This window comes from Carcharhinus amblyrhynchos, chromosome 3, assembly GCF_965287045.1.
Source record: "Carcharhinus amblyrhynchos chromosome 3, sCarAmb.v2.hapA, whole genome shotgun sequence".
Taxonomy (NCBI): domain Eukaryota; kingdom Metazoa; phylum Chordata; class Chondrichthyes; order Carcharhiniformes; family Carcharhinidae; genus Carcharhinus; species Carcharhinus amblyrhynchos.
This window is the reverse complement of record NC_137326.1, coordinates 61,465,769-61,478,837: the sequence shown is the minus strand read 5'-3', so window position 1 is coordinate 61,478,837 and position 13,069 is coordinate 61,465,769. Positions and strand designations below refer to the sequence as shown.

Genomic DNA, 13,069 nt, shown 5'->3' with positions numbered 1-13,069 from the left:
TGAGGCCGTCCTTGTGTGCGGAACTTGGCTATCGGTCTCTGCTCAGCGACTCTGCCTGTCAGGTGTTGTATAGACCCAGTGTAAATAACACTGTTGTACCCCATAGACCCAGTGTAAACGACATTGCTGTAGTCCATAGACCCAGTGTATATGACACTGCTGTACTCTGTAAACCCAATGTATACTACATGCTGTAGCTCGTAAACCCAGGGTAACAATCCTGGTCTCACCACCAATTGGCAGATGAGCTGCTACAATCATCACAATATCTCTAAACCATGGAAAAGCAATTTAGCCAGGATTTCTGTCTCTGGTTATCCTGCAGGAATCTCTGCTGGATAGTGCATCTACTTCCTATAATTCACAGCAGAACAGGACAGAACCTGCCATGTATGAAAACCTTGGCAGAATAAAGGTAAGATCTGTTTCTGACACCTCCTCCCTGATTCCATTCGACTGCCAGGAGTCTTTCGGAAGCTGGTGCCTGCGTCCTCACAGTGGTCTTGGTGTTGATGGTTGTGAAACAGGGAAAATGCAGTGAGTTAATGAATTCTATTTGTGTTGAATACCTACTGCTTAGGAAGTTAATAAGTTATCCAAAGACAAACATTGACAGAATGCTGCGGTGAGATTGTGGAAAGGGTCATGCATTGAGCCCAGGCAAACAGGAGAATATTTGGGTCCAGTAGGGCAACCACATCAGTGACCCACATAGCTGTACAAAATGAAGTCCCTCGATATCCTCGTCTTCATTTTAAGCAGCACAATCGTGTTTGGTAAGTTAACTAAAATTGGTAGGTGGATTACCTGTTTACTATTAAATGGTTAGATAATGATGTCTCTCACATTACTGCATTGAGGTAAATTATACTTTTAGAAGGACATGTTAGTAGGGTGGTAAAAAAGGCATATGTAACACTTGCCTTTATCAATTACAAAAGCAGGAAAGTCATGTTTGAGTTGCATAGAACTCTGGTGAGGCCACAGCTAGAGTACCATGTAAAAGATAAAGAGAGACTTGGACAAAGTGGATAAGGAGCGGCTGTTCCCCTTAGTTGAAGAGTTAGTCACGAGGGGGCATAAGTTCAAGATAGGGCAGGAGGTTTGAGGGGATGTGAGGAAAAACTTTTTTACCTTGAGGGTGGTGATGGTCTGGAATGTGCTGCCTAGGAGGGTTTTAGAGGCGGGTTGCCTCACATCCTTTAAAAAGTACCTGGATGAGCACTTGGCATAATATTCTGGGCTATGGGTCAAGTGCTGGCAGATGGGATTAGGTGGGAGTTCAGGTGTTTCTGATATGTCGGTGCATACTCAATGGGCTGAAGGGCCTCTTCTACACTGTATAATTCTATGACTATTAACCAATGTCTCATGGAAGAATTTAAAGTAAATGTCATTGCATGTGCTTTCATGGTCAGTGCGTCATAGTGTAAGATTTACTGCCTGGAGTTACCTCTCCCTGGCAGCCTTGAGGTAGAGTAAGAACATAGAACATAGAACATTACAGCGCGGAACAGGCCCTTCGGCCCACGATGTTGCGCCGACCAATTAAAAAACAATGACCCACTAACCTAAACCAATCCCTTTTCGTCCATAAACCTATCCACGGATCTCTTAAACGCCCCCAAACTAGGCGCATTTACAACCGCAGCAGGCAGGGCATTCCAATCCCTCACCACCCTCTGGGTAAAGAACCTACCCCTGACATCCGTCCTATAACTACCCCCCCCTTAATTTAAAGCTATGCCCCCTCGTGCTAGCTTTCTCCATCTGAGGAAAAAGGCTATCACTGTCCACCCTATCTAAACCTCTAATCATCTTATATGTTTCAATAAGGTCCCCTCTTAGCCGCCTTCTTTCCAACGAAAACAACCCCAAATCCCTCAGTCTCTCCTCATAGGACCTCCCCTCCATACCAGGCAACATCCTGGTAAACCTCCTCTGCACCCTTTCCAAAGCCTCCACATCCTTCCTGTAATGTGGGGACCAGAACTGCACACAGTACTCCAAGTGCGGCCGCACCAGAGTTGTGTACAGTTGCAACATGACGCTGCGACTCCTAAATTCAATCCCCCTACCAATAAACGCCAAGACACCGTATGCCTTCTTAACAACCCTATCTACTTGATTCCCAACTTTCAGGGATCTATGTACACATACACCTAGATCCCTCTGTTCATCCACACTATTCAAAGTCCTCCCGTTAGCCCTATACTCAACACATCTGTTATTCCTACCAAAGTGAATTACCTCACACTTCTCCGCATTAAACTCCATCCGCCACCTCTCGGCCCAGCTCTGCAACCTGTCCAAGTCTTCCTGCAAACTATGACATCCTTCCTCACAATCTACCACACCTCCGACTTTGGTGTCATCAGCAAATTTACTAATCCACCCAACTATACCCTCATCCAGATCATTAATAAAAATTACAAACAGCAGTGGCCCCAAAACAGATCCCTGAGGCACACCACTCGTAACCGAACTCCATGACGAATATTTACCATCAACCACCACCCTCTGTCTCCTATCTGCTAGCCAATTCCTGATCCAATTTCCTAGGTTACCCTCAATCCCATACATCTGCATTTTCTGCAGAAGCCTTCCATGGTGAACCTTATCAAACGCCTTACTAAAATCCATATATACCACATCAACTGCCTTACCCCCATCCACCTCTTTGGTCACTTTCTCAAAAAACTCAATAAGGTTAGTAAGGCACGACCTACCCGCTACAAAACCATGCTGACTATCTCCAATCAATTCATTACTCTCCAAATAATTATAAATCCTATCCCTAATAATTTTTTCTAAAACCTTGCTCACAACAGAAGTGAGACTCACCGGTCTATAATTTCCGGGGAAGTCTCTGTACCCCTTCTTAAACAATGGGACAACATTCGCTAACCTCCAATCTTCCGGTACTATACCAGAGGCCAACGATGACCTGAAGATCAGAGCCAGAGGCTCTGCAATCACCTCTCTTGCCTCCCAGAGAATCCTAGGGTAGATCCCATCCGGACCAGGGGACTTATCTATTTTCAAGCCCTCTAGAATATCCAGCACATCCTCCTTATCAACTGTAATACTGTCTATTCTACTCCCCTGCAACCCAGTGTCCTCCTCAGCTATATTCTTGACCCCCTGCGTGAACACCGAAGAGAAATATTGGTTCAATGCCTCTCCAGAACACTGCTCCTTCGTCAGGTGAACAGCAAGCACTCTGAAAGCTAGTGGATTTTGCTACCAAATAAACCTGTTGGACTTTAACCTGGTGTTGTGAGACTTCTTACTGTGTTTACCCTAGACCAATGCCGGCATCTCCACATCAAGCCTTGAGACAGGGCAGCATTATGCCAGACCAATGTCCCTCGTCCACACCACTGACAGACCGGATTCCTTGTTTTCCCGATTTGGTTCTATTAACTATAATGACCTCAATGAGGCCCATGAGGTTGGCTTCTTGGACTATAGGTTCCCTGGCTGAGGTAATGATTGCCTGCCCAATCAGGGTGTCTCACCTGTCTCTATATTGAGGAGTGTCAGGGTTACTGACACTTGGATCCTGACTTTGTACCTCAAGCGCTCTCAGGAGTGGAATTGAGATTTTAAATGAGGGGAATCTGGTGAACGGACATTGGCCTCTGAGGAGTTATTTCAGTGGTGATGAGGAAAAGGAATGACCCTGAGGAACTTGATCATTAACAGCTGGTTTTGCTTGGGGTAAGCCATTTTCAGGCATCATGTCCACCAATCCCTTTAAGATTGAATCATCTTAAGATTGTCAGTTGGGCTCGCTGTGTGACATCTTTGCATGCACTGGAAGCTACATATATTAATACAGAGGGTCCTGTTCAATGCAGACAGATATAACATGTACACACATTGGACCTAAATTCAGCTAAACAAAATAGTGATAGTTAGTCACAGGTTATTCCACAGATCAATGCCTTGACCATTTAGAGTCTCCACCATCTCCCCCCCGACCAGAGATCCATTTGAGCCCGCCCCCCTCCTCCGGCAGACACTAGCGGAAGGCCAGTAAGGTGCTGGAGACTGTCCAACGAGTGCAGTAAGAAGTCTCACAACACCAGGTTAAAATCCAACAGGACATTAACCTGGTGTTGTGAGAGTTCTTACTGTGTTTACCCCAGTCCAATGCTGGCATCTCTACATGAACGCGTGCAGGTCAGAAGGATGGTGGAGAGAGAGCAGCAATCGAGGTAGGTTGGGGGTGTGCCCTGCCAAGGGGGGGGCTGCCTCCCGGGGGGTTCAGATCGTGGGAGGGGTGGGTCTGCCGGGGTGGTTAGCGGGAGGTCTGCGAAGGGTGTTCGAGGAGGATGGGCTTCGGAGGTTCCCCTGCAGAATAGGAATCCGCTTTGGATTTTTATTCTGCAGGTTGATAACAGCGTGGATCCAAAATAGATCCGAAGACAGTAAAATGGGATTTGGCAGTAAAGCTGGGCGTGAGATTCATTAAATCGTCGGGCCGCCCAATTGTGGTGCGGACCAGATCCGAGCCCAAATCGGGTGTCGGGAAAGGTGCAATCTGCTCAGTTTTGGGTGCAGATCACGTTGGAGGCCCCGACGCCTGAATTTACCGCGATTTTGTGCCAGTTTTTGGTAAAATTGGGCCCATAGTCTATTGGTAATACAGAACTTGAATATTGCTTAAAAAATAGCTTTTGCCAAAGCTTTTCAACTTATACTCATGAGGACATTCACAAGAATACCAATGTCAGAGGAAGCAACAACTTTATAAGAAGAAAATTAAGATTAAGTGGCAGATAGACTCTAATTGGTAGAGGCATTGCCATGAAAATGCATGAATTAATGATGACTGTCAGTAAACGCCAGAACATTGTTTGAAATTTAAACCAAATGTGCATGTGCAGTTCGAAAAAAATTTGAAACAGTGTGCCCGGGTGGGAGAAACAAAAACAAAGGTGGGGGGGGAGGTGGTGAGCCATGACCGGACCCCCCACCCGGGAAGTAAGCCCCCCCCAGCAGACCATCCCCCCACCGATCAGACCCCTCCTGGAGGCAGGCCCCCCTCGGCAGAGCACACCCTCAACCTACCTCGATTTCGAGTGCAGGTCAGAAGGATGGTGGAGGGAGAGCAGAAATTGAGGTAGGTTGGGGGTGTGCTCTGCCGAGGGGGGCCTGCCTCCAGGAGGGGTCTGATCGGTGGGGGGATGGTCTGCTGGGGGGGGCTTACTTCCCGGGGGGGGGGGGGGGTCTGTTCATGGCTCATCCCCCCACCTTTGTTTTTGTTTCTCCCACCCGGGCACACTGTTTCAAATTTTTTTCGAACTGCACATGCACATTTGGTTTAAATTTCAAACAATGTTCTGGCGTTTACTGACAGTCATCATTAATTCGTGCATTTTCATGGCAATGCCTCTACCAGTTAGAGTCTATCTGCCACTTAATCTTAATTTTCTTCTTATAAAGTTGTTGCTTCCTCTGACATTGGTATTCTTGTGAATGTCCTCATGAGTATAAGTTGAAAAGCTTTGGCAAAAGCTATTTTTTAAGCAATATTCAAGTTCTGTATTACCAATAGACTATGGGCCCAATTTTACCAAAAACTGGCACAAAATCGCGGTAAATTCAGGCGTCGGGGCCTCCAACGTGATCTGCACCCAAAACTGAGCAGATTGCACCTTTCCCGACACCCGATTTGGGCTCGGATCTGGTCCGCACCACAATTGGGCGGCCCGACGATTTAATGAATCTCACGCCCAGCTTTACTGCCAAATCCCATTTTACTGTCTTCGGATCTATTTTGGATCCACGCTGTTATCAACCTGCAGAATAAAAATCCAAAGCGGATTCCTATTCTGCAGGGGAACCTCCGCAGCCCATCCTCCTCGAACACCCTTCGCAGACCTCCCGCTAACCACCCCGGCAGACCCACCCCTCCCACGATCTGAACCCCCCGGGAGGCAGCCCCCCCCTTGGCAGGGCACACCCCCAACCTACCTCGATTGCTGCTCTCTCTCCACCATCCTTCTGACCTGCACTCGTTCATGTAGAGATGCCAGCATTGGACTGGGGTAAACACAGTAAGAACTCTCACAACACCAGGTTAATGTCCTGTTGGATTTTAACCTGGTGTTGTGAGACTTCTTACTGTATTCGTTGTACAGCCTGCAGCACCTTCCTGGCCTTCCGCTGGCATCTGCCGGAGGAGGGGGGCAGGCTCAGATGGATCCTGATTGGGGGAGGGGGGTGGTGGGGATTCTCCCAAGTCCATCCTCCCCCCATCCTCCACCATCCCCCTCCAGCCAGAGATCCATTTGAGCCCCACCCCTCCTCCGGCAGATGCCAGCGGAAGGCCAGGAAGGTGCTGCAGGCTGTACAACGAGTGCAGCAAGAAGTCTCACAACACCAGGTTAAAATCCAACAGGACATTAACCTGGTGTTGTGAGAGTTCTTACTGTGTTTACCCCAGTCCAATGCCGGCACCTCCACATGAACGAGTGCAGGTCAGGAGGATGGTGGAGGGAGAGCAGAAATTGAGGTAGGTTGGAGGTGCGCTCTGCCGAGGGAGGCCTGCCTCCTTGGGGGGGGGGATCTGATCATGGGTGGGGGGGCCTGCCTCCTGGAGGGGTCTGATCCGGGGAGGGGTCTGCTCGGGAGGCCTGCCTCCCAGGGGGTCCGATCACAGCTCATCCCCCCCACCCCCCTCCCGGCTCTCTCTTTGTTTTTGTTTTCCCCGCCCGGGCGTGCTGTTTCAAATTTTTTTCAGACTGCGTATGCACAGTTCAGAGCTCCAATCATTCCGGCAGCGCTAAGCCCCGCCCACAACGTGGACTGGACCAGAGCTGGCAAAAACCATATGGGCGCACTGGAATGAGGATTCTGGGCTCAGATCCGTTTTATGTCCAGATCCGGCCCTTAGCCTCTGATTGGTAAAATCTGGCCCTACGAGTTACACATTATCAGGGACAGAGTATTGGTTAGTTAGCAGGAAGCAGAGAGTTGGAATACTCAGATTGGCAAGGTGTAACACTTGGAGTGCCAAGGGATCAGTGCTGGGGCTTCAATTATTTACAGTATACATCAATGACTTGGATGAAGGGACCAAAGATAAGTAGGATATAAGATGTCAAGAGGACACAAAAGCTTGAGTTTTTAGTGGTCCCCAGCATAGACAAGATGGTGCCCAAGGTCAGATTTCAGAAATCTTAACTCCCCCCACCCCCCCAAAAATCAGCATCTATAATCGTGAGTTGTAGTTTGCACATCTGTGGTTCAGAGAGGCAGGCACTCATATAAAAGTACAGTTGCCTTTAAAGAGATACAATTTTTGTTAGTAAGATGTCCAGAACATGATTGTGATCTTTACACTTTTCAGGAAAAGATCTGGACAAGTAAGGTACCCTTTTAGAGGGGTAAAGGAGCCCTTCTGGATAGGTCAGGGACACCTTTGAGAGAGGAATTGTGCTTTAGAAGAGGCCAAGTACTCTTTGGGATTGTTAAAAATGGACATCAATATGAGTAAAAGTAGTTCAACTCACTGGAATAATTAAGCTGTCAAGAAAATGAAACCTCCTTTCCTTTATGGTAGTGCAGTGGTATTGCCTAGTAATCCAGAGACTCAAGGTAAAGCTCTAAGGACCCAGTTTCAAATCCTACTATGGCAGATGGTGGAATTTAAACTCAATAAAACATCTGGAATTAAAATTGTAACAATGACCATGAAACCATTGTCATATAAACCTGTCTGGTTCACTGATGTCCTTTAGGGAAGGAAATCTGCCATCCTTACCTGGTCTGGCTTACACGTGACTCCAGACTCACAGCAATGTGGTTGACTCTTAAACACGCTCGAAATACTCCATTATATTTAACTGCTACAAATAAAACACAAGGGAATGAAACCGGGCAGACCACCCAGCATTGACCTAGGCATCAGAAATGACAGCTGCAAACCCAACTCTGTCAACCCTGCAAAAGCCTCCTCATAATCAGCTGGGAGCTTGTGCCAAAATTGGGAGAGCTGTCACACAGACTAGTCAAGAAACAATCTGACAGGCATTCTCACGGAATCATACCTTACAGATAATGCCCCAGACAACACCATTACCATCCCTGGGTATATCCTGTCTCGCCGGCAGAAGTGGAGGTACATGGTATACAGGCTGGAGGGAGTTGCCCTGGGAGTCCTCAACATTGTATCTGGATCCCATGAAGTCTCATGGCACCAGGTCAAACATGGGTAAAGAAGCCTTCTGCTGATTACCACATACCATCCCCCACCAGCTGATGAATCAGTATTCCTCTATGTTGACCACTGGGAGCAAGCACTAAGAATGGCAAGGGTATAGACCATCACCAATCTGCCTGCCACTGATACATCTGTCCCTGACAGCATCGATAGGAGTGACCACTGCACAGTCCTTGCAGTGACAAAGTCACATTGATGATGTGCTCCATCATGTTGTGTTACCACTGTGCTGAATGGGATAGATTTTGAACAGATCTAGCAAGTTAAGACTGGGCATCCATGGGGCATTGTGGGCCATCAGCATCAATAGCATTCTACTTAACCATAATCTGTAACCTCGTAGCCCGGCATACCCCCATCTTCCATTACCATCAAACCAGAGGATCAATCCTGGTTCAATGAAGAGTGCAGGAGGGCATGTCAGGAGCAACACCAGAAATACCTAAAAATGAGATGTTAATCTGGCAAAGCTACAACATAGGATTACTCGTGTGCCAAACAGCATATGCAACAAGTAATAGTCAGATCTAAACTTGCCATAATTCTAGCTATACTGTTCCAATACAGCTACAACACTAGCATCTACCTGACAATGTGGAAAATTGCCCCAGTAAGTCCTATATACAAGAAACTGGACAAATTCAACCTGCCAATTACCACTCTATCAATCTACTCTCAATCATCAGCAAAGTGATGGAAGGGCTCATTAACAATATTATTAAGCAGCATCTGCTCAGCAATAGCCTGCTCAGTGACACCCCGTTTGGATTCTGCCAGGGTCACTCATTGACCTCATAACAGCCTTGTTAGCTGTACTGGTGAGGTGAGAGTGACTGTCCTTGATATGGAGAAGCATTTGACCAAGTAAAACATCAAGAGTCCTAGCAAAATTGGAGTTGATGGGAATCGGGGGAAATCGCTCTAGTGGTTGATGTCATTCTTGGCACAAAGAAAGATGGTCCTTATTGTTGAAGATCAATCGTTTATGTTGCAGGACATCACTTTAGGTGTTCCTCAGGTTAATGTCCTAGGTCCAACCATCTTCAGCTGCTTCATCAATGACCTTCCCTTGTCATAAAGTCAGAAGTGGGAATGTTCACTGATGACTGCACAACGTTCAGTATCATTTGTGACTCCTCAGATACTGAGGCAGTCCGGGTTCAAATGCATAATCTGTAACCTCATGGCCCGGCATATCCCCCACTCCTCCATTACCACCAAGCTAGTGGATCAACCCTGGATCAATGAAGAAGCAACACCAGGAATAATACCTGGACACCTGGACAATACCTAGGCTTGGGCTGACAAGTGGCAACTAATATTCGTGCCACACAAGTGCCTGACACAGGCTATCACCAACAAGAGAAAATTGAACCATTGCTTCTTGACATTCAATGGTGTTACCATCGTTGAGCCCCCCACTATCAACAGCCTGGGGGCTATCTGTGGCCACAAAATGCGTTATGATTACTTTTAATCTTTACTTGTAAAAATATGGAATACTGTACAGCATGAACTCAGAACTGGAGGCAACTAATTACACATGTTCCTCGTGATAAGACTAAACCTGTGACAGCCTGTGTTACCAATGCATCACTTGTGCATCCTCAAAGACACTAGTACGTGCATTCAAATAAGTCAATGCTCACTATGACACTCTATAGTAACGTCTATAGACATTGTCAATGGGTGGGAGGCTGGTGTGAGTGACAGACTGGGCTTTGTTCAAAACTCTTTGTAGTTTCTTGCTGCCTTGGACAGATTAGGAGCCATACCAAGCTGTGATAACAACCAGAAAGAATGCTTTCTATGGTGCATCTGTAAAAGTTGGTGAGGTTCATAGCGGACATGCCAAATTTCCTTTGTCTTCTGAGAAAGTAGAGTTATCAGTGGGCTTTCTTAACTATAGTGTTGGCACAGGGGGCCCAGGACATTGAAGATCTCCACTCAGAGTATAGACTGCGCCATTGCCACCCTCAGTGCTTTCTCCAAGTGATGTACAATGTGGAGGAGTTGATCAGCTGAAGGAAGTCAATAAACACAAGAAGCTTTTCTTGCCCATGTTTGACCTGAATCTGACACTTTTGACCCCCTGTCTCTGACACTGTTCACCGTCTCTCCCCACTGTCTCCAATACAGTTCACTCCCTGCCCCCACTGTCTCTGACATCATTCAGCCATTCTCACATTTGGAAACAAATGGACTTATTAGTGGTAGACAGCATGGGTTTGTGAAGGTGAGGTTGTGCCTCACTATCTTGATCGAAGTGACGAAGATGATAGATGAGGGAAAGGCACTTCAGTAAAGCCTTTGGCAAGGTACCTCATGGTAGACTGGTATGAAAGGTGAAGTCACACAGGATCAGAGGAGAGCTGGCAAGATGGATGCAGAACTGGCTTGTCCATAGAAAGAAGTCTCACAACACCAGGTTAAAGTCCAACAGGTTTATTTGGTAGCAAACGCCATTAGCTTTTGGCGCTCTGCCCTTTTGTCAGGCGAGTGCCACTCACTTGACGAAGGGGCACAACCCCGAAAGCTAGTGGCTTGTGCTACCAAATAAACCTGTTGGAGTTTAACCTGGTGTTGTGAGACTTCTTACTGTGTTTACCCCAGTCCAACACCGGCATCTCCACATCTTCTTCATAGAAGACAGAGGGTAGCAGTAGAGGGATGCTTTTCTGAATGGAAGGCTGTGACTAGCAGTGTTCCACAGGGATCAGTTCTGGGATCTTTGTTGTTTGTAGTATATATAAATGATTTGAAGGAAAATGTAGCTGCTCTGATCAGTAATTTTGCAGACAACACAAAATTGGTGGAGTTGCGGATAGTGAAGAGGATTGTCAGAGGATACAGTAAGATATAGACCTGTTGGAGACTTGGGCAGAGAAATGGCAGATGGAGTTTAATCCGGACAAGTGTCAAATAATGCATTTTGGAAGGTCCAATGCATGTAGGAATTATACAGTAAATGGTAGAGCCCTTAGGAATATTGACAGGCAGAGAGATCTGGGTGTACATGTCCACCAATCACTGAAAGTGGTGACAGAGGTGGAAAAGGTAGCCAAGAAGGCATATGGCATGCTTGCCTTCATCAGTCGGAGCACTGAGTATAAAAATTGGCAGTTCATGCTGCAGCTGTACAGAACCTTAGTTAGGCCTCATTTAGAATATTCTGTATAATTTGGGTCGCTACATCAGAAGGATGTGGAGGCTTTGGAGAGGGTACAGAAGAGGTTTAGCAGGATGTTGCCTGGTCTGGAGGGTATTAGCTCTGAAGAGAGGTTGGATTAACTCGGTTTGTTCTCACTGGAATGACAGAGGTTGAGGGGTGACCTGATAGTCTACAAGATTATGAGGGGCATGGACAGAATGGATAGTCACATGCTCTTTCCTAGGATAGAAAAGTCAAATACTAGGGGGCATAGGTTTAAAGTGCATGGGGAAAAGTTTAAAGGAGGTAGGCGAGGCAAGTTTTTTATAGACATGGTGGTGAATGTCTGGAACGCGCTACCTGGGGAGGTGCTGGGAGCAGGTACAATAGCAGCATTTAAGGGGCAACTGGACAAATACATGAATAGGATGGGAATGGAAGGATATGGACACCTTAAGTGCATTCGGTTTTAGTTTAGACAGGTATCATGGTCAGCGCAGGCTTGGAGGGCCAAAGGGCCTATTCCTGTGCTTTACTTTTCTTTATTCTTTGTTCTCCCCCTGTCTCCCACACTGTTCACCCCCTCTCCCCAATGGCTTTGATACTGCTCATCCCCTCTCCCCCTTGTCTCTGACAGTGTTCACCCCTCTCACCCTGGTCTCCCACACTGTTACCCCCTCTCTCCCCTGTCTCTGACAGTGTTCATCTCCTCTTGTATCTGTCACTGTTCACCCCCTCTCCCTTCTATCTCCCTGTCTTCCCCCATCTCTGACACTGTTCACCCCTTCTCTCCACTGTCTCCCAGACTGTTCACCCCCTCTCCCCATATCTCCCCCACTGTTCACCTCTCTCTCCTGTGTCACACATTGTTCACCCCCTTTCTCTGATGCTGTTCACCCCATCTCCCCACCATCTCCCACACTGTTCATTCTTTCAGCATGCTTGGTTTCATTGGTCAGAACATTGAATATAGGAGTTGGGATATCTTGTTGAAGTTGTATGAGACATTAATATAGCCACATTTAGAATGCTGTGTACAGTTCTGGTCACCCTATTATAGAAAGGATATTATTAAATAGAAAGAGTGCAAAAAAGATTTACTAGGATGCTACTGGGACTTGATGGTTTGAGTTATAAGGAGAGGCTGGATAGACTGGGACTTTTCCCCTGGAGCACAGGAGGCTTAAGGGTGAATTTATAGAGGGCTATAAAATAATAAGTGGCATAGATGAAGTAAATAGTCAACACCTTTTCCCAAAATTAGGGGAGTCTAAAACTGGAAGGCATAGGTTTAAGGGGAGAGACACAAAATGATCCAGTGGGGCAATTTTTTCACTCAGAGGGTGGTGAGTGTCTGGAACGAGTTCCCAAAGACAGTAGAGGCGGGTACAATTTTGTTTTTTAAAAAGCATTTAGACAGTTACATGGGTAAGATGGGTATAGAGGGATATGGGCCAAATGTAGGCGCTTGGGACTAGCTTAATGATAAAAATTGGGTGGCTTGGACAAGTTTAGCCGAAGTGCCTGTTTCTCTGTTGTAAATCTCTATGACTCTATGTGTGTCAGTGTTGTTGCAGTTGATAAAGAGATCTGTCGACACATTGTTTTATTATCATTTCCCTGAATTTGAACATGTGGGAACACAATTGGCTTCCCACCAGTAAATATCCCCAAACTTTGGA

The 13,069-nt window shown here is 46.6% G+C and overlaps 1 protein-coding gene across 1 annotated transcript in view; it reads left to right on the top strand.

Annotated features, from left to right (window-relative positions):
• The first annotated feature begins 613 nt into the window (after window positions 1-613).
• mst1 (macrophage stimulating 1) overlaps window positions 614-13,069 on the top strand; it is a 68,343-nt gene continuing 55,887 nt past the window's right edge. Inside the window, exon 1 of the mRNA XM_080184591.1 lies at window positions 614-776. Within this exon, the coding sequence (XP_080040717.1) occupies window positions 725-776 (52 nt within the window). The 5' untranslated portion in view covers window positions 614-724. The remainder of the gene's footprint in view (window positions 777-13,069) is intronic.